The sequence below is a fragment of the Microcaecilia unicolor genome, chromosome 3 (genome assembly GCF_901765095.1).
Source record: "Microcaecilia unicolor chromosome 3, aMicUni1.1, whole genome shotgun sequence".
In the NCBI taxonomy this organism is placed as follows: domain Eukaryota; kingdom Metazoa; phylum Chordata; class Amphibia; order Gymnophiona; family Siphonopidae; genus Microcaecilia; species Microcaecilia unicolor.
This window is the reverse complement of record NC_044033.1, coordinates 134,498,921-134,526,588: the sequence shown is the minus strand read 5'-3', so window position 1 is coordinate 134,526,588 and position 27,668 is coordinate 134,498,921. Positions and strand designations below refer to the sequence as shown.

Sequence of the window (27,668 nt, the reverse complement as noted above, 5' to 3'; positions counted from 1 at the left end):
ATCTGTGTCATGGGATCTCAACATTGTCCTCACCCAGCTGATGAAAGCTTCTTTTGAGCCATTTCATTCCTGTCATCTGAAGTATTTGACCTGGAAAGTTGTGTTTCTGGTGGCAGTGTCTTCAGCTCGCAGATTCAGTGAGCTTCAAGTCCTAGTAGCTGACCCACCATACACTAAATTTTACTACAGTAGAGTAATTCTCTGGACGCACCCTACATTCCTTCCTAAGATAGTGTTGGAGTTCTATCTTAATAGTCATCCTGCCAATATTTTTCTGAAAGCCCATATGCCCATCCTGGCAAGAGTGTACTGCATACCATAGACTGCAAAGGATCCATAGCCTTCTATCTGGAGCAGAAGAAAGCCCATATACAGTCCACACAGCTTTTTGTTTCTTTGGACCAAACAGAATGGGAGTAGCCATCGCCATCTGCTAATTGGCTAACAGATTTCATCTCCTTTACTTGTGCCCAGGCTGGGCTGACTCTAGAGGGTCATGTCAAGGCTTACAATGTCAAGAGCCATGGCTACATTGGTAACCCACTTGAAGTCGGCCTCCATAGAGGAGATTTGTAGAGCTGTGACATGGTCATCTGCCCGCACATTCACCTGTCATTAATACCTTGAGCAGGGCACCCAATGTGACAGCCGGTTTGGTCTGACAGTCCTGCAGAATTTGTTCGGTGTCTACAATTCAACTCCCCCCCCCCCCCCCCCCCCCCCCCCCAGTTTTTTTCTCTTCCAGGTTGCACCTCCACAACTTGGTCAGACAGTCCTGCAGAATTTGTTCGGTGTCTAGAATCCAACTACCCCCACACACACACACACTTTTTTTTTCTCTTCAGGTTGATTGAGTACAGGCCTCAACAGTTTGTCACTATTCTGGTATTATTGTTTGCGGTGAACCTGGTAGCTATGGATTCCCACGTACCAAAGGCAGCTTATCCTCAGAAATAGCAAAGTTACTCACCTGTAGCAGTTTTTCTCCAAGGTTAGCAGGCCACGTATTCTCACATAACCCTTGCACCTAACCTGGGAGTTGAATTCTGTAGCTTTTTACAATGACTGAGGAACCCGAACTCGCTCATCAGGCGGGAAGGCACCAGCGCATTAGCAGTGAGATGCTGCTAGAAAATTTTTCAACTTACTAGTTAGCATCCGTACTGGGCTTCTTCAGATGACATCATCCACATGTGAGAATATTTGGCCTGTTGTTCTCAGAGAACATCTGTTACAGGTGAGTAACTTTGCTTTTCAGGGTGCCCATAATTTCTGATACAAGGGTGATTTCTCCTCAGCAGCACCACCTCTGGTGATGGTCATGTAGAATCGAGTTACCTTAGATCTATGACTGCCCAAGGTTATTCTTATGATTGCTTCCTATGGTGGGGGGGGGGGGGGGGGGGGCCCCTAGTTCTCAGGAGATTCAACACCACTTGATTGTATCCTCGTTGCTTACAGACCTTGGAGTATATTGTGGGTGATGCTCTAGAGACGCAAATTTCTCTCCTCTCCTTGTTATTCCACTTTCCCTTCTGGTAGAATCACAAGGGGTTCTTGCTTTTGAGGACTGGGTACGTGCTTAGTTCAGTCTAATTATTGAACAATGGGAATTGGGAGTCCCTCTCTACTTGAGCAACGACCTGCTCAAATCTGGTTCAGAAGGTGATGCCTTGCAAGACAGCAGAGATTAGAGAGCCTTGGCTAGGAGAACGTTGTGGCCTCTTGCCATCTCTAAGAATCTGGGTACCTATGGAAGCTGTATGTAAAAAGAACTTTCCACCCGTATTGAAAACTAGCTTGGTAGAGTTTGAGAATTTGGAAGAGCTGCAGCTTTCATGGCTAGGTAGAGTAAACTCTGTAAAGGTGATGCTACTCCTCACATTTCTGTTTTAATTGCCTTACTTTCTGATAAAGCTGCCAAAATCATTTTTTTCATAAATTACATTGCAGAGTCTTTCAGTATATTTCAAAGAGGCAACCTAGGGCTAGCAGGGAGGTACTATTGTGGATTCATGAAGAATGGTGGTCCTAATATTATATTACCAAGCAACACAATTGAGGACCTTACTTGATTGGAGGGCACCAAGGCAAAAATTAGGTTCCTTTAGAACAATCATGAGGGAGTGTTATTAGGAGATTTACCTTGGCTGTCCAGCGATACAGGGAATAGGAGTCAAGTCTTATACCAAAATTAACTCTGGAAGTTTGGTACCAGATAAACACTTTACTGCCCAGCTGCAAATATTATAAACAGACTTCATTAATTTATCTGACTTCCCACCTAGAAGACAGAATGCAGTTTACAAGGGTTGGGTATGATGAGGACTTTAAATATTGGGACAATATATAGATGATGGGGAGATTGTATTTTTGAGGATTTAGTGGAAGAATATGGCCTAGCTGATGATGACAAATTCTAATATAATCAAGTAAAAGATTTTTTGAAGCATAACGGGTGCCAGAAGCTAGGACAGCAAGAACACTTTTTAGACTGGAAGGATATTGTGACTTTAGCAGGGGATATAATGCACAAGAGGATTGAACTTAAATTAAACTATTCTTACTACATATGGCTGTGGGGACATTAACCTGAGCATAAATTAGTTGCAAGTATAGCCACTGTATCCACAATAGCCTTGACTACAACCTGAAGTTCCAGTAACTCAGCAAGTGCTGAATAAATTGGATTACATGTAATGACAAAACCAACAGCCTTGTGCTGGAATCATCTGGGAAACATCTGTAAAAGCCTAGGAACAATATAGAGAATGGTGTTCACTGTCTATGACGAAGTAATAGGAGATTTCCCATTTTGCATATCTGATAGAGTGGTATAAGGGTACATTGGGAGAGGAGCAAGTCTGGGGCAGTAATGGGAAAGGAGGTGCATAGAGTTGGCTAAGTATTCTCTGTATAACAGTTATTGAATGTGGTCAGCTATTTTATGCACTGAAGAGTCACAGAACATTATACTTGTAACCTGCAATGTTTGTTTTTGTCCCTGTTAAAGGCAATAAATAAAACATTTTAAAAATAAACTGAGTTAAATTAAACAGTTTTAACAAAGCTACTTAAACAGATTCTCAATAACTGTTTTCTGGACCAGCTCTTGCTGAACTGGTTTAACAAAATTGGTCACAAGAGCAGACTTATATAAAGTGGAAAGGCCTTTGAGGTAAATCCCATGTTTAAAAAAAATTGCCATACTGAGTCAAAATTCCATCTAATGCAGCTTCCTGCCTAATGTGTCTTGTCATTCTTTCTAGTTTCCAGCACCCATGGTTTTAGGGGGGCTTCATTGCTATGAGAATAAGAATTATTTAAGAGCAAATTGCTTTCTGTCTTCTTAACCTTCTTAACCTTTCTTAGGATAGGAACAGTCTCAAGAATGCTATGTATTTAAAGTGAGCTCATATGGGTATACTTTGTTTATACAGGTTGTTGAAGATGGATATGAATTTTTTGCAAAGCGACAGCTGGTCACCCTTTTTTCAGCTCCTAATTATTGTGGAGAGTTTGATAATGCTGGTGGCATGATGAGCGTTGATGAAACGTTGATGTGTTCCTTTCAGGTAGAGTACATATTATGATCTGAATTTCTTAGAAATGAATACTTTTAAATATCAGGTTACAGAATCCAGTAATAGTTATTTATTTCATACATAGTACTGTATTACAAATGTATAGCGTGGCAGTTATTCACACTGGACACACTCTGTGATGATTTGGTTATTTAGGCCAAATAGAAATTGCCTCTGCAGATTTTGTTTGTCATTTGTCATGAAGAGGTTAAATAGCAATATTGAACCTGGAGAAATTTGGCATCTCTGTAGTTTTGTGCTACATTTTAAAAAGACCATCTTCCTTAGCGTCCCTCCAGACCGTCCTAGCAGGACTGTTTGGTTGTGCACACCTTCCAGCAGGTGGAGATTGAGAACAATGTTTCTTGAGAGAGCCAGTAAGAGCCCAGTTCAGCCCTAGCAAGTCTCAGTATTCTCAGTCTCCAGCAGGTGAAGACGTAGTGAGCCCTTCAGTCTCATTCTTTACCTAATTCTCTGTTTAAAAAAAAAAGATTTTTTTTCTTCTTTCTTTGTACACTGCTGGGGTTTGTTTGCTGGCTGAGGCTGAGACCTGTGGGGTTTCTGGTGCCTCTGGGGTGTACACTTGGATGGTTGGGTACCTCCTCCCAACAATTTCCCTGGGCACTGTAAGGGCTCAGACGATCGTGGTTTAAAGGATTCTGTAGAGCTTTCAGGGAAACAGCCACGTTGTCTTCAGTTGACACACAAAAAAAAGCATCTGAACAGAGGAAGTGCATTAGATTTTATTTAATTGAAAAAAAAATACCACCTCATTGCCACTTGCTATTCTCTCCCTGTTTTCTTTAGTGTGGCTGTTTCCCCTTTAAGTTTTGGGCCAAAGCCATTCAATTGGAGCAGTTAAGAAGAGAAGCTCCACAGATGCACTGTGTGTCAGCAGCATGGAATCATTACTTCCAATGTGTGTAAAATTTTCATCAAGTCGCAAAGTTTGAGGTCTAGGCAGCTTCGATTGATGTGGGTGCGCCGGGATCAGTTTCTTCTGTCAGAACGGGGACTTTTTCAGAACTAGGAATAAGCAGCAAAATGAGGCTGAGCCATTTTGGAAAAGCAGGCTGATTCAGGGCAGCCCGTGACACGGGTCTTACAGGAGTCCCAGGTAACAGCTGAGCCTGTGGGAGTGCAGGGGTGGGGGGTTCCCTCTGATTTTGTACTATCGATGTACAACGCAAATTTATTCAGGCAATCAGCTCCTCAGCCTACTGTGGCTTCTGAGCATTTCCAGGGGTCCCTTGTTGGCTCCAAATGGCCCAGGGTTTTTTTCAGAAGATCAGGAAGTGGCTTTGGGCACGGAGTTAGAATCTCTTGGAGATTTGGAGGCAGAGGAATACTACTACTATAAATCATAAATCATTTCTATAGCGCTACCAGTCGTACGCAGCGCTTCACAAATGAACATGAAGAAAAGACAGTCCCTGCTCAAAAGAGCTTACAATCTAAATCAGGACAGACAGACAGGACCAATAAGGGTAAGACAGACAGAAGGACACATAGGAAAAGGGACTATTGAAGAGAGGAGGACAAGATAAAGGTTACGAGTAAGTGACAAGTTAGGAGTCAAAAGCAGCATCAAACAGGTAGGCCTTAAGCCGGGATTTGAAGGCGGCCAGGGATGGAGCTAGTCGTAATGGCTCAGGAAGCCCATTCCAGGCATAAGGTGTGGCGAGACAAAAGGAACGGAGTCTGGAGTTAGCGATGGAGGAGAAGGGTGCAATTAGGAGAGATTTGCCTAGTGAATGGAGTTTCTGGGAGGGAGTGTAGGGAGAGATGAGAGTGGAGAGGTAGTGAGGGGCTGCAGAGTGAATGCACTTATAAGTCAATAAGAGGAGCTTGAATTTTATATGGAAACAGATAGGGAGCCAGTGAAGTGACTTCAGGAGAGGGCTGATATGGGCATAACGACTTTGGCGAAATATTAGTTGTGCAGCAGAATTTTGAACAGATTGAAGAGGAGAGAGGTGGCTTAGTGGAAGACCTGTGAGTACAAGGGTGAGTAAGAAGCCTTTACTTCCACAGAGTAGTTGCCTCCAGGGGAGGACCGCAGTAGCAAGGATCTCCACAAGGAGGATTTACAGGAACTATTGCTCTAGTGTCATTCACTTTAAATTTTGAGGAAGTGCAGGAGGCTGCAGTACAGTACAAGGTAGATCCCTTGGTGAAAGGAGTCTGTAAGTCAGTTCTTTCCCTATGCATCAAGACATAAGGAATATTGTTCATGCGCAGTGGGATGTCCCGGACGCCCCTTTCCAGTTGGCTCGCTCCATGGTTTGGCTTATCTGGTGCTGGAGCTGGATAAAAGACTGGCTCAGCACCAGTCGTGAACGCGGTAGTGTCTGCAATGACCAAAAAAATATATGGTGCTGGGCTGTTAGCGGCAAGACCATCATTTGGAGACGCTTTTGAAGCATTCCTTTGACGTTTCGGCCTTGGCAGTGCAGGCGGCCATCTCTGGGGCACTGGTAGCACAGGCGTTCTTCCGGTAGTCTGAGTGGGTGTTAGAGATTCGGACGATTTTTCCTTGGTCGATCAAGAAGTGGCTAAGATTGAGAAGGGCTCATCCTTTTTGTCTGATGCTCTTTATGACTTGCTTCAGGTGTCTGCAAAGTCCATGGCATTAGGATTGGTGGCTCGCTAGACTCTTTGGCTTTGGGGTTGGTCAGCGGATGTGACTTTTAAGTCCAAGCTGAGTGAGTTTCCCTTTTGGGGGGCAATGTTCGGAGTGGAATTGGACAAGCTGATTTAGGAGACACTAAAGTGCCTCGGCTTCTGGAGGATCGGCCGAAGCCCATTGGCCGGGGCTATTCTGCTCCTAGAAGTCGAGGGCGTGATTCCAGGAGCTTTCAGCCGGGCAGAGGAACTTCCTTCCAAAGGTCCCCGTTATTACCAACGTATGCAGCCCTTTTGTGGGGGCCGGCGAGGAGGCAGGGATGGAACTTCCTCCTCCCAGGCTCCCGGTCGTACAGCTCAATGAAGTTGTTCAGGTCCATCCTCCAGTGGTAGTTGAAGGAGCAATTGAAAAAGTTTTGCTGGCGGTGGGCCCAAATTACTTTGAACTGATGGATCCTCAAAATCATTCATGATAGGTACGCTCTTGAATTCACTCATGCTCCGCTGGATGTTTTTCTGGAATCCCCCTGTCGGTCTCAGGTAAAGGTTCAGGCAGTCAGGGAAACTCTGGCCAGGTTGGTCACTTTACGGGCAGTTTGCCCAGTTCCGGACATGGAGCGGGGTGAAGGCAGATATTTTGTAGTTCCAAAGAAGAAAGGCTTTTATTGTCCCATTCTGGATCTCAAGTGGGTCAACCATGCCCTTTGGGTTTCTCCTTTCTGCATGGAAACCCTACGGTCAGTTGTGGCCGTATACTCTGGAGAATTCCTCACAGCCCTAGACTTGATGGAGGCCTATCTGCACATTCCTGTTTGGCAAACACACTAGCACTTCTGCTTCGCAGTGTTGGGTCAGCATTTTCAGTTTTGTGCGATGCCGTTCAGGCTTGCGATATCTCTAAGGATGTTGACCAAAATTATGGTCATAGTGGCGGCGGCTGTTCGCAAAAAGGGCATTGTAGTGCATCCTTACCTGAACAATTGATTCATGCAAAATCATATCAGGAGAATTGTCAGGTGACGGCACAGGTAGTTCAGTTCTTGGAATCCTTAGGTTGGGTGATCAATCTGCTCTACTCAAGAGCCGTTTGGTGCTGACACAGACCTTGGAATATCTGAGAGTCACTTTCAACACACTACAGGGAAGAGTATTCAGGTGGTTTCATCAGATGGACTCCTTGGGGACTCAAATTGCTTTTGCCAGCGGAAGTGCAGCAGGATCTCCACTGGTGGCTCTGGACGAGCAATTTGTCTTCAGGTCTGCCACTGGATCCTCCAGGGTAGCAGGGGCTGTGGAGCTCCTCTATGACTGGTTTTGTGTGGGAAATTAGCCTGTAGCCATTAAGGGAAAAATAGAAATTGCGACCTTTTTATTTGCACGCTAAAAGTGGCTTCAGTACACGAGTTAAAAATAATGCAGGACACATTTTAGCGTTGCTTTGTAAAAGGGTCCCTAAGTAAAGAGGAGAATGAGGCCATTACCTCCCTTACTACAAATAAAGAAACAAAGAAATTGTCATCAAACCAGCTGATAAGAGGGTGGCAGAGGTTGAGCTGCAAATACATGATAGACATTTTTATTCTCCTCTTGATAAGGATCCAACAAATGATTTACAAAGAGAGATTTCAGAGATGATAAATATGGATTTTGAAGGCTCTTACCTTGAAAGAAAAAGATTTTTTGATTACTAAGGGGCTCATTTTCAAAGCACTTAGATTTTTAGGTTACTATCCGCCTTATTTTCGAAAGAGAAAGACGCCCATATTTCGACCCAAATCGGGAGATGGGCGTCTTTCTCCCGTGGGTGCCCAAATCGGTATAATCGAAAGCCGATTTTGGGCGTCTTCAACTGCAATCTGTCGCGGAAACGGCCAAAGGTGTCGGAGGCGTGATGAAGGCGGGACTGGGGCGTGTTTATCGGCCGAGGAGAGATGGGCGTCCTCGGCCGATAATCGAAAAAAGAAAGGCGTTTTTAGTGCGAATTTGGGTCACTTTTTTTGGACCCTTTTTTTTTTCACGAACAAGTCCCAAAAAAGTGCCCAAAATGACCAGATGACCACTGGAGGGAATAGGGGATGACCACCCCTGACTCTCCCAGTGGTCACTAACCCCCTCCCACCCAAAAAAAAACTTTAAAAATGTTTTTTTTTTTTCCAGCCTGTATGCCATCCTCAAATGTCATACCCAGCTCCATCACAGCAGTATGCAGGTCCCTGGAGCAGTTGTTAGTGGGTGCAGTGGACTTCAGGCAGGTGGACCCAGGCCCATCCCCCCCTACCTGTCACACTTGTGGTGGTAAATGGGAGCGCTCCAAACCGCCCCCAAAACCCACTGTACCCACATCTAGGTGCCCCCCTTCAGCCATAAGTTTTATGGTAATGGTGTAGAGTTGTGGGGAGTGGGTTTTGCGGGGGATTTGGGGGGGGGCTTAGCACCCAAGGGAAGGGCGCTATGGACTTCAGAGGTAGTTAACTTTGTTGTTTTAATTGTTACAAGTGCCCCCTAGGGTGCCCGGTTGGTGTCCTGGCATGTGAGGGGGACCAGTGCACTACGAATACTGACCCCTCCCATGACCCAATGTCTTGGATTTGTTTGTGTTTGAGCTGGGCGCCTTTGGTTTCCATTATCACTGAAAAACGATTCCGCCCAGCTCAAATCCGCACAAATCCGATGCATTTGGCTGGCACAAAAACCGTATTATCGGAAAAAAGATGGACGCCCATTTTTTTTTCGAAAATACGGTTTGTCCCACCCCTTCACGTACCCGTTCTCGGAGGTAGATGGCCATGGAGATGGGCATTCGCGGTCGATTATGCCCCTCCACGTACCTTTGTTACATCTAAGTACTTTTAAAATTCGCCTCTCAAACTCCTACAATTCCAACTATTTACATCCTTCCTAAAATACACAAATCTATCACCAGAGGCCTGTGAGCATGTATTGTGCCCACTGCAATATAAGATCCAGTATACCCTGATCAGCGTTCAGCGAAATGTTGACCACCAACAGTAGAACTGAGTCAATCTCTGCTATTTACAAGTTTCTTTGTTTTTGTACTTACTAGATGGGTATTGCACTAAAGTTTGATGAATTGACTATTCCAAGAACTTTAGAAATTAACAAAAATTGGAAGGGAAGTGACGTCACGGTGCTGAATGGCTGCCTGAACTGAGAGCTCCCGCACCCTCCTATCTTTAAATTTGTTTCCTCGGCTGCACGAGAGCGTTTGCTAAAAAAGGCCCGTCAAATGCCATATGTGGACTATGACGCTGAAGTTCAGATTTTCCAGGGCTTATCACCTTTTACGCTGTCCCAAAGGTGCCTTATGAAGCTGGCTCTGGAAGTTCTAACCAAGGGGAAGATTTCCTACAGATGGGCTTTTCCGTTTGCCCTGTTTTTCACGCTAGAGGGGAAAACGCATTGTGTCCGCCATCTTGCGGAGGCATGGAAGGCTTTGCATGAGGCAGGATTGTCCCAGTCACCTGTCCTGCCAGTGGAAATAGCCACCTCTACAAAGGATCGTTTGCAAAAATGGAAGCGGGTTGTACCTAAGTTGAGGATTTCTTTGCATAATGTTTGACTCTCTGATGGGACTGCCTAACAATTTGCGCTTGCTTATGTGTATGTTCTAATAAGGGTTGAATTGCTATTATTAATGGCTGCTGTTAGATAATGCATGAAGGTTGGGGGGTTTGTAGTTTGTAGTAAGGGGGGAGGATTCTTGTGGTGGGGGGGGGGATTTTGGGTAGGCTGGTTGGGTGCTGTGATATCTTTTCCTTTCTGTTTTTTACCCATTTCGGTCTCCCTTGAGGCCATAGTTTGGTGTGTGATAGGAAGAGGGGTTGGGTGGTGGTAGGGGTTGATGGGGGGATCTGACGGAGAATGTGAGTGGTGGATGGGCGGCTTAGAAGTGGGTAGAGTGTTAGTGTGGAGTTGTGTGAAAGAGCTTGGGGAGAGGGGGTGTGTGGGGGGTCCTTTTTTATTTTTTTTTTGTCTTTCCCCCTTCTCCTTCCAACATGTGCTGGTCTGCTTGGTTTCCATGTTCTACCAGAGTTAACAAGACTGCATATTGAAATTTAAATGAATGTGGATCTAAAGTTCTTGACATATAATGTTAAGGGTCTGAACTCTCCTCAAAAGCGTCAAAAGCTACTTAAGGAATTATTGTTCAATAAACCTCATGTTGTATTTCTACAAGAGACTCATCTAAAGAGGGAACATGAAAAATATTTGACTCATCATCATTACCCACATGTCTATTGCGCTTCTGCTGTTGATGCTTTGAAGAAACGGGGGGTTGCAATCTTGCTTCATTCTTCCTTGCTGCAGGTTCAGGTGTTGAAAACCAGGCGTGACCCTGTTGGTAGATTTTTGCTCTTACATGTATTACTGAATAATTTTAGCTTTTACCCTGGTTGCTGTTTATGCACCCAACGAATCTCATGGAAAACGTTTTGTCAGGCTTGGCAAAATTGTCCAATCTGATCCCTATGGTAAACTGGTATTAGGAGGCGACCTTAATGCATCTTTTGACCCAGCCTTGGATAGGTCTGGTGCAGTGTTGGAAATCGATGTTAAAAACTCCAAAGCGCTGGTTGACCTAGCCCGAACTTTAGCTGTGTGCGATGTGTGGCGGCTACATCATCCAAAGGAAGGGAATTATTCCTTTTATTCCCACTCTCATGATTTACTCCCGTATTGACCATTTGCTATTTGGTATCTCTTTGATTCAGGGGGGTTGCCTCTCAGGTATTGGCCCCATTACTATTTCGGACCATTCTCTGACCTGGGTTCAGCTTTCATCCTTTTGTGAGGAAGACAAGGATAGTAGGTGGACTTTAAATGTCTCTTTGCTGAATGAGGATAAGATTTTAGCCAACTATCGAACGCTCTTGAGGGAATACCTTGACATTAATTTGAACTCTGGCCCTTCTCTGGGGATTGTTTGGGATTCCTTAAAGGCTGTAACGAGGGTTTTTTTCTTAAAACAGGCACGCACTTAGGCTCAGGCCAGGCGAAAAGAAGTTGCAGAATGTATCTCACAATTGTCTCAGTTGGAGGATCTTCATAAGTCTTCTCATTCAATCTCTATTCTGAGGCAGATCCAAGCTCTCCGGTTAACATTAGATAATATTTGCTCGGACCAATTGCATTTTATCCGAGGCCGACAACAGCAACTTCAGTACCTTAATCATAATAAGTCTGGTCGTTCATTGGCCCTTAAATTGAAGCAGCAAAGATTTGATCGTAGTATTCTTCGGATTGGAGACGGTAAGAATACAGTGCTAAGTCTTCTTTGATTCATCAACGTTTCCAGTCCTTCTACCAGCCTTTATACTTGGCCGATTCCACGATTCACCTGGATGCTATTGGGGCCTTTTTATCATCCCAGAACCTTCCTTCTTTGACTGAGGAGGAACGTCTGTTACATGGCATCATCTAAGTGAATGAAGTTGTTAAAGTTATTAAGGATTTGCCCACCGGGAAGGCTCCTGGCTTGGATGGCTTACCAAATGAATTTTATAGGACTTTTAGGGGGGCGCTTGCTCCCCTCTTGGTCGAGATTCTTAATAGTGTCCGGGATAGAGAGGTTTTATGATGGAAGCCTGAATAGCAGTGATTCCAAAGCCAGGCAAAGATAGGACGATAGGAGGCACAGTTCATCTTATCTCCATTCGTAACTCTGATGTTAAAATTATCGTTAAGGTCCTAGCAAATCGATTAGCAAAAGTTCTTCCTGATCTAATCATCCTGATCAAGTCTGATTCGTTCCCCAAAGACAAGGTAAAGATAATGTTCGCTGAATGGTTAACCTGCTGTACGTAGCTACAAAGTCAAAAACCCCCTTGTGTGTTCTGGGGTTAGATTCCGAGAAGGCATTTGATCGTGTTCATTGGCCTTTCATGATCAGTGTTATGGAGCGATTGGGATTTGGGTTGGGATTTAGGAATTGGACTCAAGCTCTTTACAAATCTCCTAGAGCTTGTGTGCGAATTAATGGTGACAATTCTCCTAAGTTCCCTTTGTCTAGGGGGACACGCCAAAGATGTTCTCTCTCGCCAATGTTATTTGCCTTGGTTATGGAACCCCTTGCTATTGCCATTCGCTCTAATCCTAATATCTCAGGCATTATGGTAGGTGGTCAGGAATACAAGTTGGCAATGTTTGCTGATGACATCTTGCTTTCCTTAACCAAACCGGTACTCTCCATGCTTAACTTAACTAAGCTTTTAGTGGAGTACTCCTCCATTTCGGGATTTAAGCTCAATATGACTAAATCGGAAGCTATAGGTATTGGTATCTCTAGTCCGATTTTACAATCTTTACAACAAGCTTTTCCTTTTCGGTGGGTAACCTGAGGTATTAAGTATTTGGGGATTCTTCTTACCAAGAACTTTTCAGATTTATTTTCGTCTAATTACCCTCCCCTGTTGCGGGAACTATACAAAGATCTGGAGGCTTGGGGTTCCATTGAGTTATCATGGTTTGGACGGATTGCTACTCTGAAAATGAATGTGTTGCCACGTTTGATGTATCTCTTCCAGGTTCTCCCTCTCCATTTGTCTCGTAACTATCGCTTTTTTCGCTTCATTTGGTCTAATAAATGGCCACGTCTCTCTAGAACACTGCTGTATCGGGATCAGAAAAAGGGTGGTTTGGGTGTTCAGAACGTATTGGTATTACAAAGCTGTTCAGGCTCAGGCTGCTATTGAATGGTTTCATGCGAGCCCACAGAAGCGGTGGATTGGGTTGGAGCAGGACTCATGCCCTTTGCGTTCATCAATGTGGCTTCCTCTGAGATATCGTTCATTGGGTAGGGATGTTTGTCCCTCGATTTTTGACAACTTTTTATTATTGGGATAGTTTATTTGTCAAGCCTGACTTGGCCTTTCCAAACTTACTCCAGTAACAAATAACCCCCTTTTTCCACCTGATCTTGAGCCTGGGCCATTCTCGAATTGGTTTTCTGCGGGTCTAGAGATCTGGGGTCAATTTTTTTGATGAAGCCTTTTTTTCACTCAATACTTTGGCTGAAACTTATGCAATTTCTCCTAAGGATATTTTTGCATATACTCAAGTAAAACATTTTCTTTCTGCTGTTGAAATAAAGGCCAAAGTAATTCAAGAGGGCTCCTTTTTGAAAGATTTGTGTGAGGACTCTAAAGGAACAAGGGGTCTTATCACTTGTTTATATACTTAGCATAGGCGGGTGCAGCCTCCTGTTGAGCATCGATTACGCTGGCATCGGGAACTGGGATTGACATTGTGATGATGATGATTGGTATTTTATGGAATATGCTTTATCAAGGATTTCTATCTCTGTTCCTTTTAAAGAAAATGCTGTAAAAGTTTTATACAGGTGGTATTTGACACCAGCGCGCCTTCATCACATGTTTCCGAAGGTATCCCCATTGTGTTGGAGGGTGTGTGGGCAGAAGGGTACTATGGGTCATCTCTGGTGGTCATGTGTTAAGGCTCGGGCTTTCTGGAAAGCAATTCAACACATATGTGTCTATGTTGATGGATGGGACTTAATTTGCCTTTGTAATGTCTCTCAGAACCTAATAAAGACTTCTACAAATTAAAAAAAAAAAAAAGAAATGAACAAAAATTTATATTAAAATGATGTGAGGTTTTTTGCCTGTAAAGTTTTTACCCTTGGTAGTTTGAACTAACAGTTTTGCTATAGACAGGATTCTGAGGCTTTTTCCTTCCTCATTATGTGTGTTAATGTGTCTGACAACACAATAATGTATGCCTTTTGTGGGGTACTGTTGGTAGGCGAAGCTTATTTTTGAGAGGTAGTTTTTAGTTTCACAGCTTTTTCTGTCTTTTAATGGAACCACTCTATCTACCCTTCTCCTTTGAGAATACTGACCATTTAGCTCTACTCTTCCCCCGCCCCGCCCCCCACCCCCGTCTTACCAGTTCTTAATCCACAATAGAACACTGCCTCCTATCCCATGACTTCTAATTTCCTCAGGAGTCATTCATGAGGTACTTTGTCAAATGCCTTTTGAAAATCCAGATACACACTGTCAGTTGGTTCACCTTTATCCAAATGTTCACTGCGAAAAAGAAATGTAGTAGGTTGGTGAGGCAAGATTTCCCTTCACTAAATCCATGTTGGCTTTTTCTCATTAGTCAGTGCTTTTGAATATGCTCTGTAATTTTGTTCTTTATAATATTTTTGACAATTTTACCCAGTACCGAGGTCAGGCTCACTAAGCTAATTTCCCAGATCACCTCTGGACCCCTTTTCATTGGCCACCCTCCAATCTTCCAGCACCATGCTTGATTTTAAAGATAAACTACATATTACTATGTAAAATATAAAAAGACTTTAATGTAAAAAAAAAACTTGAAGCAATTCAAAGAAAAGTGATGGAAATGGTATGGGATTGGCATTGTAAAACATACGAGGAGAGACTTGCTGACCTGCACATATGTATACACTGGAAGAAAGGAGAAACGGGAGTGATATGATACAGACGTTCAAATATTTGAAAGGTATTGATCTGCAAACAAACCTTTTCCAGAGACGGGAAGGCGCTAGAATCAGAGGGCATGATGAATTGAGGTTGAAATGGGGCAGACTCAGGAATAATGTCGAGAAGTATTTTTTTCACAGAGAGGGCGGTATGCCCTCCCGCAGGAGGTGGTGGAGATGAAAACAGTAATGGAATTCAAAAATTTGTGGGATAAACATGAATCCTGTTTAAAAGAAAAGGATCCAAAGAAGCTTAGCGGAGATTAGGAAGCAACACTGGTAATTGGGAAGCAAAGCTAGTTACTGGGCAAACTTTTTACAGTCTGTGCTCTGATCGTGGCTGGACAGCTTCAAAAGTTGGAGGACACTGCTGGACAGGCTTCTGTGGTCCATGCCCTGAAAATGGCAAGGACAAATCAGGTATACATATGAAGTATCACATACCATGTATAATGAGTTTATCTTATTGGGCAGACTGGATGGATTGTACAGGTCTTCATCTGCCTTCATCAACTATGTTTCTAACAATACCTCTGCAAGTTCATTTTTCAATTCTATCAATACTCTGGGATGTATACCATCCAGTCCAGGTGATTTGCTACTCTTCAGTTTGTCAAATTGCTCTAGTACATCTTCCATGTTTATAGAGATTTGTTTCAGTTTCTCAGACTCATCATCGAGTACCGTTTCTGGCATCGGCATCTCTCCCACATCTTCCTCGATGAAGACCAAAGTAAAGAATTCATTTAATCTCTCTGCTAAGGCCTTGTCTTCCCTGATTGCCCCTTTTATCCTTGAGTAATCTAGTGGTCCAACTGATTTCTTTTGCCGGCTTCTTGTTTCTAATATACCTTAAAAAGTTATTCAATGTTTTTGCTTCCAATGCAACCTTCTTTTCAAAGTCTCTCTTTGCCTTTATCAGCACTTTGCATTTGACTTCCATTCCTTATGCTGTTTCCTATTATTTTCATTCAGATCCTTCCATTTTCTGAAGGATTTTCTTTTAGCTCTAATAGCTTCCTTCACCTCACTTTTTAACCATGCCAGCTGTTGTTTACCCTTCCTTCCTCCTTTTTAATACATCTAATATGTCTGGTCTGGTCATTTTATTATAGTTTCCTTTCTGAAAGTTAAAACGTATTGGATTTCCTGTGTGTACTTACTCCAGAGCTGATATCAAATCTGATCATATTATGATCACTGTTGTCAAGCGGCCCTAGCACCATTACCTCCTGCAACAGATCATGCACTCCACTAAAGATGAGGTCTAGAATTCCCCTCCCCCCTTTGTTGGTTCCTGAACCAGCTACTCCATAAAGCAGTCATTGATTTCATCAAGGAATTTTATCTGCCTAGCATGCACTGATGTTACATTTACCCAGTCAAAATCAGGGTAATTGAAATCACCTATTATTATTGTGTTGCTCAGTTTTTTAGCTTCCCTGATTTCTGATTACCGTTTCTACTTCAGTCTGTTCATCCTGGCCAGGTGGACGGTAGCATACTCCTATCACTATACTTTTCCTCTTTACACATGGAATTTCTATCCATAAAGATTCTAAGATGTGTGTGTGTCCTTCAGAATTTTTAGTCTATTTGATTCAAGGCCCTCTTTAACATATGCTACCCCTACACCAGTTCGATCCACCCTATCACTGCGATATAATTTGTACCCTGGTATGACAGTGTCCCACTGGTTATCTTCCTTCCACCAGGTCTCAGATGCCTGTTATATCTATCTTTTCATTTAGTGCAATATATATTCTTATGCATCTTATTTCTTATGTTTCTGGCATTTGCATATAAACATTTCAAACAATGTTTGTTGTTCCTATTCACGACTTGCTGTGCAGTTGACAGTGGTAATTTGAATCTGTCTGCTCTTTATTTAAAGACGCCTGGTCTACTATGCCTTCAATTGCAACCTCACTATTGGGATGCCCTATCTTCCCTATTTTGGTGACATCTTTTAAAGATACCTTGCTCCAAACCATCCAGTTTTGAGTGACTATCTGCCTTCCCCCAATTTCTAATTTAAAAGCTGCTCTATCTCGTTTTTAAATGTTGATGCCAGCAGTCTGGTTCCATCCCGGTTAAGTTAGAACCCATCCTTTCAGAACAGGCTCCCCCTACCCCAGAATGTTACCCAGTTCCTAACAAATCTAAATCCCTCATTCATGCACCATCGTCTCAGCCATGCATTGAAACTTCGAAGCTCTGCCTGCCTCTTGGGTCCTGCGTGTTGAACGGGAAACATTTCTGAAGATGCTACCCTGGAGGATCTGGATTTTAGCTTTCTACCTAAGAGCCTAAATTTGGCTTCCAGAACCTCCTTGCCACATTTTCCTATGTCACTGGTACCTAAGTGTACCAAGACAGCCAGCTCCTCCCCAGCACTCTCTAAAATCCTATCTAGGTGGCGCATGAGGTCCACCACCTTTGCACAAGGCAGGCAAGTGACCAGGCGATCCTCAAGTCCACCAGCCACCCAGCTATCTACATGCCTAATAATCGAATCACCAACTACAACAACCATCCTAACCCTTACCTCCTGGACAGAAGTTCCTGGAGACACATCTTTGGTGCAAAAGGATATTGCATTCGCTGGTGGGCTGGTCCCGAATACAAGATTACTTTGAGCTTCACCAGGGTGATGCTCTTAGGAGACCTCCCTCCTCCAAGGCAGCACAGGGGCTGCTAGAGTGGAAGTAGGACTTCCCTACCACATCCCTGTAGGCTTCCTCTATGTCCTTCTTTATCTTCTTCAGCTCCTCCAGTCTGCTAGTCTAGCCTCAAGATAACAGACTCATTCTCTGAGAGCTAGGAGTTCTTTGCATCGAGCACACACATATAACCTTTCATCAACTGGGAGATAAACATGTGGATAGCACCTCTCTCAGTGCTAGACTGTTGTCTGCATCTTAGTATTATAGAGTTGTTAAATTAAAATTTTGTAAGGTACTAGGGTTATTGGATGAGCCTTAAGATTGTATGGTATAATGTGTAATTTATTTCGTTTTTGCCTCCTTTCATCTTAGAACAGTTGGGGAAGGGATGAGAATAAAGATTGAACTACGCCCTGCTGTGCCTTCTTGAGGCTATCTGTTAATGCTGTGTGGCAGAAAGTTCAAGTTCTAAAACTATAGGGAAAAGGATATGGAGACTAGTTAAAAAGTTTGCTAAGGTTTTTTTTTTTTTTTTTTTGTATTCTAGCGGTCTTTATCAATAACCTACAATCTTTAAGTTACCAAAGCACAGATCAAAATAATGTTCACTTACCTAGAGAAATGTCCTTTTTTTCTCAAAACTTCTCAGAAAGAAAGTTAAGTGGGAGCTTTCCTCTCTATATAGTTTTGATTCTAAGGGGGCTGCTTCAAACAGACCATTTGAAGCTAACCCAATAATCAGATTGCCCTTAGTAACCTTTGCAACTTTACTACTTCCTCACATCTTAATTAACACCTAATTCAGGTCAGTAACAGTGCTATCTCTCCAGCAGTCAAAGAACTGAAAATAACTTTCTTTTAAGGTAAAGTTTGAGCCTTGCTACTATCCTTTTTAATGCTCATGACTGTTAAGTTTCTAACTCTAGAGAAAGTTTCAGTTTAAAACTATGGAGAAAAGGGTTGTATACTATGGAAACTAGTTATTAATGTTTGATTTTTTTTTTCTTCCTAAGGCTAAACTCTAGACCCTGCTGTGCCTTCGAGAGGCTATCTGTTAATGCTGTGTGGCAGGTTATTGTTTTAATATAGGTATCTTGAGTCATGATGTGCTTGAAACAGAGTGGGGAAAAAACTAAGCAAAGCACATTAACTAATAAGGGTGACAAATGAAGGGCATGATGGGTCTAAGGTCTCTCTAGGTCCCCAGTATGTGTGATTAAGGCATGCTGTGATAGTTAACAAGAAAATCGCTTTCAAAGGTAAAATTAATACATGGTTATAAGATAACTTGACATGTATGGGAAGAAGCAAGATTTACTTTTTTTTTAATAGTCTTCACATCTGACAAGATATGTTTTGTTTTGTTTTTTTAAAGATATTAAAGCCATCAGAAAAGAAAGCAAAATACCAGTATGGTGGACTGAATTCTGGACGTCCTGTAACACCACCTCGCACAGCTAATCCACCGAAAAAAAGGTGAAGAAAGGAACTATACAAGAGTACCACCTGATCAACGGACAGGAGAAAACTCCATGATATCTAATGCGTGTACACTGTAAAAAGAAAACAAATCTAGTAATTTGATACCCTTTATGATGATGTCACATACATTTAACTTTAAAGAGACGGGTAAAGGATCTTTTTTTCTAGTTAAAAGATGTGAAACTCAGTATTGTAACAAATGTACTCTATGAATTCTAATATCCCACATAAGAGTAAAAATCCATATACAAAAGTACATCTATTGGCACTGCATATTCAGTTTTCTCGTAGTTTAAAAGTTGAACTACATTACAGTTAAATCTTGGTGTAATTGTTAAATGAGAGCATCACGTTCCATGTGTGCAGTGAGTATTTTTTTTTTTTTAATGTTGCTTGATTATATTTATTTAAAATTCTTGTTGGCTAGTTTATTGGCAAATTACTATTTTCCTGGTGACGTTTCTTGAAGGAGAAATGGGAAGGACATATAAGTATGTAAAATGATATTTCATGGGTCATTAACTGTTTTTCCATTATACTAAAATATATTCCTCAGATATGAAGCAGTAGTAAGGAAATATATAGAAGTATGAAGAGCTACTTCAGAAAGTAGGCCAGTTAGGCAGCCTGACAAAAGGTATAAAAGCTTGCAAGAAAAATTTGATTCTTTTAAGCCAATCATAAAAAAAACAAAAACTTTGCACCCTACAAAATATAACTTTCTAGACTGTGTGTGAGATAGCACTTCACTGAATTTTACAGTGGAGCTCTCATGCTGTTGGCTATTATTTGGTCACCCAGCTCTAGGATATAATATAATTAGCACAACACGAGTTAGACATTTAGAAATCATTTTAGCTGCACGATTTTTCTGTTTGAGTCTATGCCAAGAATGTCTTGCACACAGTTGTAAAGAATGAAATCTAATATTGGAAAAGTAAGGGGTTTTTTTTTTAAGTATGTAGCACGGTCTCTTGGATAATCCTGAATTATTCTTAAATATCCCTAAGGGGCTAGAACTATTCAGCATTTGTTTTTCCTTAAAGGACATATGAGGCAACATTTTTAATTAAGCAATAGACAAGTTGCTGCCCATATTTAGGTATAGAAGAGCTTTCAGATAACTTCAGTCTTCTTCCAGCATATTCAATTATCCTTTGTAGTTGCGCAAAAACTGACGACCCCCCCCCCCCCCCCCCTTTGGATGCTAACACAACAGAGGAGTGTATTTACGTGACATGACATAAATATATTTAATCAGTGAAGAGTAGGGTATCTATCTGTGGGCAGATGCAAATTGTTGAAAAATATGTTACGCTAAATGGTAATTGTGAGGTTTGGCACAAATCTTAAATCCTTTGGCATTTTAGTTAACATAGTGTATGTAGACCTCTGCTTTGTGGTATGTTATAGTAGCAATAATACCTGTACATTATCAGGAGTTTATAAAGCAGTTTATTCTTTTCTGTTCTCTTTTGGAAAGACTTAATATTGGCAACTGTGAAAGTGTAAGGGTGCAAGTCTGTAGGAAGGTATGAATTGCAAGGTCCACAATTGTGACTTATTTTTTTTAATTTAACTTTCACATTTGTAAGATTCTGGGCAAGGGATGCAAGTACAAAAGATTTACAATACATTCTAAATGTAAACTAATAGATGTAAAACTGTCTTTGAAATTACTGTTAAATTGAGGATGCTAATTTAAACTTTTTGAAATGGCAAGTTGTATAATGCAGGAGATGGGTTTCTGATACCAGTGTCTAGAAGCAGATTTTTTAAACTCCATTTTTCTTTAAAGGCATATTTTAAATGTATTTTTTTCATTAATAAAGGTTGTCGAATTGATTTGAAATAAGATCACTATTTTGGAATTTATTTTTATTGGGTATTACACTGTGGTGGGCTCCTTTCTCTTTGGTAAATAGAGGAAAAGACTGTGCCAAAGAGTGCTTCTCAAGCCTTCCTTTAAAATGTATATCTCTCCATCTATAACACTTTGGTTTTCTTAAACAATTCTTTCATTTGTTTAGCAAGAGTTTATACAGTGATAAAGCTAGAACTCTCAATATCAAATAAGTCAGAGTCTAAACACTGATCCCCTGCAGTGGTTTGCAAGCCTATCCTGCGAGAGCCTAGGCCAATTAGTTTTCAAGATACCCACAGTGAATGTGTGAAGTTATTAACTCAATTTCATCATGGATATGGAAAACATCTAGCTGTCTCAGGGTCTGCTGGACAAGTTTGGTTACCACTAGTCTAAGTATTAATACATAAGCGCATACTAAGATGTGTTTAGGGCCTAAATTTATTTATTTACTAGGAAAAAAGGCCCGTTTCTGACACGAATGAAACGGGCGCTAGCAAGGTTTTCCTCAGAGTGTGTGTGTTTTACAGAATGTGTGTGAGAGTGAGTGTGTGATACAGAGAGATTGAGTGTGTGAGTGTGTGTAACAGAGTGAATGTGTGTGTGACAGAGTGAGAGAGTGTGTGTGTGAGAATGAGAGTTTGTGCCAGGGGCCCCCTCCCTCCCTCCCTCCCAGTTTCAGGGTCCGCCCACCCCCCCCCCCCCCCTCCAAGTTCCAGGGCCCGCCCTCCCACCCAGTTCCAGGGTCATTCCCCCCCTCCCCCTCCCTCCCAGTTTCAGGGTCACCCCCTCCCTCCATCCCAGTTTCTGGGTCCGCCTGGCCCCCCTCCAAGTTCCAGGGTCCGCCCTCCCACCCACCCAGTTCCAGGGTAGTTGCCCCCTCTCTTTCCCTCCCCTCCAGCCACACCCACCTGCAACGTTGTGAAGCTGACTGTGGCTTCAATGAAGTGAAGGGTTCATAAGGGACCGTTAGGTTCGTCGCTCTGTAACCATCTCGGCTCCGCCCTCGTGCGTCTGATAGGTCCGCCGCCCTCGACGTCAAAACGTGATGACGTCGAGGGCAGCGGACCTATCAGAGGCGCGAGGGCGGTGCCGAGAGATGGTTACACTAGTATCTATAAAATAGATTTAGAAGTAACTACTAAGATGCCTTAAATACCCATAAAGGCCCATATAAATAAATGCATTTTTAGTAACTTTTTAAATTACGATAGTAAATATTTAGTAAGGCCTCTCAAATATGCTAGTACAGTCTTTCCTAAGTCATATTGTGCCTTGGTAATTCAGTTGCTGATAGATGTAGGGACCAAAGCCACTACTATCTGCAGAAGTCTAGTTGGTCTCTCTATCCCCTGTGCATTCTCCAGTCAGCACAGTTTCTTTATCTGCTGCTTCCTGCATTTTATTAATTTTTCTCTGCAGTCAGAACCCATGGGACCCAATTTGTGGGATCCTAAAATGTATTTATATTATGAAGGGGGGGGGGGGCTAATGTTTGCCTAGGGCTTCTGGCCTGGTCTATCGTGTTGATTTTAGTTTGATTTTTCTCTGTGTGTTCTTTAGGGTAAGCTAAGCTAAGGCATAAAAAGCAGATATGGCTTGTGTCTTTATTTCCATTCCAAAATTCATTATCACAGCCCTTTTATTTATTTGGATTTTGCTTGCATCTTTTTCAGTAGTAGCTCAAGGTGAGTTACATTTAGGTACACTGGATAGTTCCCTGTCTTTGGAGGGCGCATAATCTAAGTTTGTACCTGAGGCAATGAAGGGTTAATTAACTTACCCAAGATCACAAGGAGCAGCAGTGGGATTTGAACCGGGCACCTCTGGATGTTGAGACCAGTGCAGATAAAGCTGAAACTGGTTGCAATTCTTGTTGCACAAAGAAAAGGAGGTCCACGTCTTCCACAAACAAGCCAAAAGAAGCAAAGTACGCAAGGTTGGAAGAAAACCAAGTCCAAAAAAACAGTACTGAAACCACGGCGGTAAGAGCACCAAAATCACAGCTTATTGGGACCCTACACGGTCCATGTTTCGGCTATAAAGCCTTCCTCAGGGGTCAACAAATTGACATGCATAGATTAAGCATCTGAGGCTCTCAAAATGAGGTGCAATGAGCTATGTGGTGCAGTCCACAATCCACGGTGAAAGTGAACAAACAAAATCCACTTGCTCACATTAAACATCATTTGCCATTTGGATCCCCAGTCTCATAAGGTCCTCTTGCAATTTTTTTTTTTTTTGTTACATTTGTACCCCGCGCTTTCCCACTCATGGCAGGCTCAATGTGGCTTACATATACAGGTACTTATTTGTACCTGGGGCAATGGAGGGTTAAGTGACTTGCCCAGAGTCACAAGGGAGCTGCCTGTGCCTGAAGTGGGAATCGAACTCAGTTCCCCAGGACTGGAGTCCACCACCCTAACTATTAGGCCACTCCTCCACTCACAATCCTCTTTCAATTTAACAACTTTGAATAACTTTGTGTCAAAAGCAAATTTAGATCCTTTTACTAAGGCGCGTGTGAGACCCCGGACAAGCGATATAGGGGTCTCTGGGAATATGTCCACCAGACGAGGGATATCAATCAGCAAATAAGTGTTTTATTTATTTACATTTGGATATGTTGCTTCACAGGCAAATTAAAGTCTCTTATTCTCTCTCAGTATTCCAGGTCTGGTCCTAGCCAGACTTCAACACACAGCTCAAAATCCTCAATAACTTGCCAGGTCACAGCAACTAGAAGCATTCAAACAACACATTTGCTGGACCACACTACCTTCCCTGGGCCTTTATATCAAGGTCCTCTCTCTGTATCGGGGCTTGTCTCTGCTACTCTGTGTTGGGGCCTGTCTGTTCTCAGCTGCAGGAGGGCTTTTACCTTTTGATCCCTGTCAAGCCCCGCCCTCCTCACCAGCCAGACCAACATTCTGCTCAATTGCCTCTGCAGTTCAATCTCTGGCATGGCAGGCTTAGTACCCCCTGCCATGCAGCAGTTGAACTGCAACCTCAGAGTGAGACAGTTTCTGGGGATGTCTAGCCCTATGGCCCTCGCTCACATACCCTCCCTCTCACCTTAGCCATACTGGGCTTGAGCGCCTGCTACCACCAGGGTCACCTTACCTAGGGGTTGAGCTCACATGTACTAGGGCACCCACTAGAAATCCCTGGGACCACCTCAGGGCCACAATCACGCCACCAGCCCAGTCTCACCATGCGTTCTGCACCCACACATGTAAAAGGAAAAGTAAACACTGCAACCATTGCCGTCACGCCAGTGGTCACAAATCCCTATCACAGGGACACAGTCCGGTAGGAGACTGCTGGGCTGGATCTCCATCCGTAGGCTGCACCACCATCTCATTCAGCGGCCAACAAGGTTCATCCTCTTTACACTGGTTGTTAGCACCAGAAGACTGTATTTCTCCAAGCACAGGCGTCTGCCTTATCCGTGTTGCTATTGGACCATTTAGCATTCCTTGAGTCTTCCTTCTTTGTAATAGGCTGGTATTCTTCCATATCTGTGGCACTCCACTCCTGGTTTTAAGCTTCATCCTGAGTGACCTTCCTATACACTGGGTCACCCTTACTCAAGGCACGGTCCATATCCCTAAGGGAAAGGATTTGGTGGGTCAACTTTCACTCAAGTTATAATCCCCTTGAGGCAGAGAGTGTACTGGATAGCGGCTTTGTAGAGTTGAGGGATGGGTTTCCATTTCCTCATCTCTGTACCCCATTCCTTCTACTGTCTTCAGGCTTCTCACTTTCCCTGTGGAGACTCCACTTTCTTCTGGCCAGGAATTACTTTCCCAATCTCTAGACATGGACTGGATACAGTGCACTTGTATCCTGGCTCCTATGCACAGGGTAAAACTGAACCACAAAACTCAGCGGACAGCCACTCCTTGAGAACTCCACTGTGCTGCTCTTCACCAGCCTCTCAGTGGCAGCATTATATTCCTGCCTTAAATCCTTCCAGAATTCTGAGGTACCAAATTAATCACTTTCTCCAGTATTGGCCAGACTTTTCTCCCAGCCTGCCTCTTTTAGCCTTTGTCACATATCTGGCTCCTTTTTGCTTCTCTCTGGCACTACTCTATTAAGTACCGGCATTACAGCCTTCAGGGGTTTGCCTCTTGCTTCCCCTTTACTGTTGTCTTGAATTACCCCGCAGCCACTTAGAGGGTCTATCCCCAGCACAGCTCAGGTCCGCCTGCACCTGCTGCTTGTGCTCTACACTAGCACCTTTCTCCCACCGACTGGGTCCCAACCACCTCTGGGCAAGTCTCCCGCTCTCAAATTATCCCCAGTGATTTCTAGGTTACTATGACCACACTCCCAGTGGTCCCACAGTTCCCAGAAAGCAATCACAGACCCAATACACAAACACCAGGAACTAAACATTTGTTTACTTCCTAGAAAGTACCTGGGGAGATCAGTACACACATAGCTGTTCACCAGTTATCAAATATAACTTTTTTTTTTTTTTTTTTTTTTTTTACAGGGCATCAGCAAAGATCTCTCTCTCTCTCTCTCAAACTGAAGCAATAGCCAGTACAATTAAAATGAAAAAAAAAAGCTCCTGGACCAATCAGAGCCCAGTCAACAACAACATTTGAAAACAGCTGGTTACATCACTTGGGCATTTCCTTATCTGTGTTAACTAGGGAAAGAAAGGTCAGTTCTTTCAGCTCTTCCTCTCTCTGACCATCACCTGTTCACCTTCACACTTCATCACCCTCCCCCGCAGTCCCGCCCAACACTAACCACTACTTCCAGGAATCTCCAGGCTGTCGACCCTCCCACCTTATCCCCTAGTATCTCCTCCCTTCCATCATGTCCTCCGAGTCTGTCGACAAGGCTGGCTCCACTTACAATGCCACTCTCTCCTCTGCTCTGGACACCCTTGCACCATCCATCTCCCGTCCCACAAGGCGTACTAATCCCCAGCCCTGGCTGACCCCTTGCACCCGATACCTTCGCTCCTGTGCCCGATTGGCTGAACGCCTCTGGAGGAAATCTCGCACCCATACTGATTTCATCCATTACAAATTCATGCTATCCTCCTTCCAGTCCTCCCTATTCCTCGCCAAACAGGACTATTACACCCAATTGACTAATTCCCTCAGCTCTAATCCTCGTCGTCTCTTCGCCACCCTTCCCTCCTCAAAGTGCCCTCCACTCCCACCCCCCACTCTCCTCAATCACTGGCTGACTACTTCCGCGACAAGGTGCAGAAGAACAACCTCAAATTCACCACCAAACCATCTCCTCCTCCTCACCCTATAACCCACTCCCTCAACCAACCAACCCAGGCCTCCTCCTCCTCTTTTCCTGATATCACCGAAGAGGAAACCGCCCATCTTCTTTCCTCCTCGAAATGCACCATCTGTGCCTCTGACCCCATCCCCACCAACTTACTTAACACCATCTCTCCTACCGTCACCCCCCCCCCCCCCATCTGTCATATCCTCAATCTTTCTCTCTCCACTGCAACTGTCCCTGACACATTCAAGCATGCTGTAGTCACACCACTCCTCAAATCATCACTTGACCCTACCTGTCCCTCCAACTACCGCCCCATTTCCCTCCTACCCTTCCTCTCCAAGATACTTGAACGCGCTGTTCACAGCCGTTGCCTTGATTTTCTCTCCTCTCATGCCATGCTCGATCCGCTTCAATCCGGCTTTCGCCCCCTACACTCGACAGAAATGGCACTATCTAAAGTCTGTAATGACCTGTTCCTTGCCAAATCCAAAGGTCACTACTCCATCCTCCTCATCCTCGACCTATCCGCCGCTTTTGACACTGTCAATCACAATTTACTTCTTGCCACACTGTCCTCATTTGGGTTCCAGGGCTCTGTCCTCTCCTGGTTCTCCTCTTATCTCTCCCACCATACCTTCAGAGTACACTCTCATGGTTCTTCCTCCACCCCCATCCCACTCTCTGTTGGAGTTCCTCAGGGATCTGTCCTTGGACCCCTTCTTTTTTTTCAATCTACACCTCTTCCCTGGGCTCCCTGATCTCATCTCATGGTTTCCAATATCATCTTTATGCTGACGACACCCAGCTTTATCTCTCCACACCAGACATCACTGCTGAAACCCAGGCCAAAGTATCGGCTTGCTTATCCGACATTGCTGCCTGGATGTCCAACTGCCACCTGAAACTGAACATGGCCAAGACCGAGCTTATTGTCTTCCCACCCAAACCCACTTCCCCTCTCCCTCCACTCTCTATCTCAGTTGATAACACCCTCATCGTCCCCTTCTCATCTGCCCGCAACCTCGGAGTCATCTTCGACTCCTCCCTCTCCTTCTCTGCGCATATCCAGCAGATAGCCAAGACCTGTCGCTTCTTCCTCTATAACATTAGCAAAATTCGCCCTTTCCTCTCTGAGCACACCACCCGAACTCTCGTCCACTCTCTCATTACCTCTCGCCTTGACTACTGCAACCTACTCCTCACTGGCCTCCCACTTAGCCATCTATTCCCCCAGTCCGTTCAGAACTCGGCTGCACGTCTTATCTTCCTCCTGGACCGATATACTCATATCACCCCTCTCCTCAAGTCACTTCACTGGCTTCCGATCAGGTACCGCATACAGTTCAAGCTTCTCCTACTAACCTACAAATGCACTCGATCTGCAGCCCCGCCTTACCTCTCTACCCTCATCTCCCCTTACATTCCTACCCGTAACCTCCGCTCTCAAAACAAATCCCTCCTCTCAGTACCCTTCTCCACCACCGCCAACTCAGGCTCCGCCCTTTCTGCCTCGCCTCACCCCATGCTTGGAATAAACTCCCTGAGCCCATACGCCAGGCCCCCTCCCTGCCCATCTTCAAATCCTTGCTTAAAGCCCACCTCTTCAATGTCGCCTTCGGCACCTAACCACTACACCTCTATTCAGGAAATCTTGACTGCCCCAACTTGACATTTTGTCCTTTAGATTG

The 27,668-nt window shown here is 43.7% G+C and overlaps 1 protein-coding gene across 1 annotated transcript in view; it reads left to right on the top strand.

Moving 5' to 3' along the window:
* Positions 1–20,705, top strand: part of PPP1CB (protein phosphatase 1 catalytic subunit beta) — a 112,083-nt gene extending 91,378 nt beyond the window's left edge. Inside the window, exons 7-8 of the mRNA XM_030196381.1 lie at positions 3,441–3,575; positions 18,742–20,705. Of these exons, the coding sequence (XP_030052241.1) occupies positions 3,441–3,575; positions 18,742–18,846 (240 nt within the window). The 3' untranslated portion in view covers positions 18,847–20,705. The remainder of the gene's footprint in view (positions 1–3,440; positions 3,576–18,741) is intronic.
* The last annotated feature ends 6,963 nt before the right edge of the window (positions 20,706–27,668 follow it).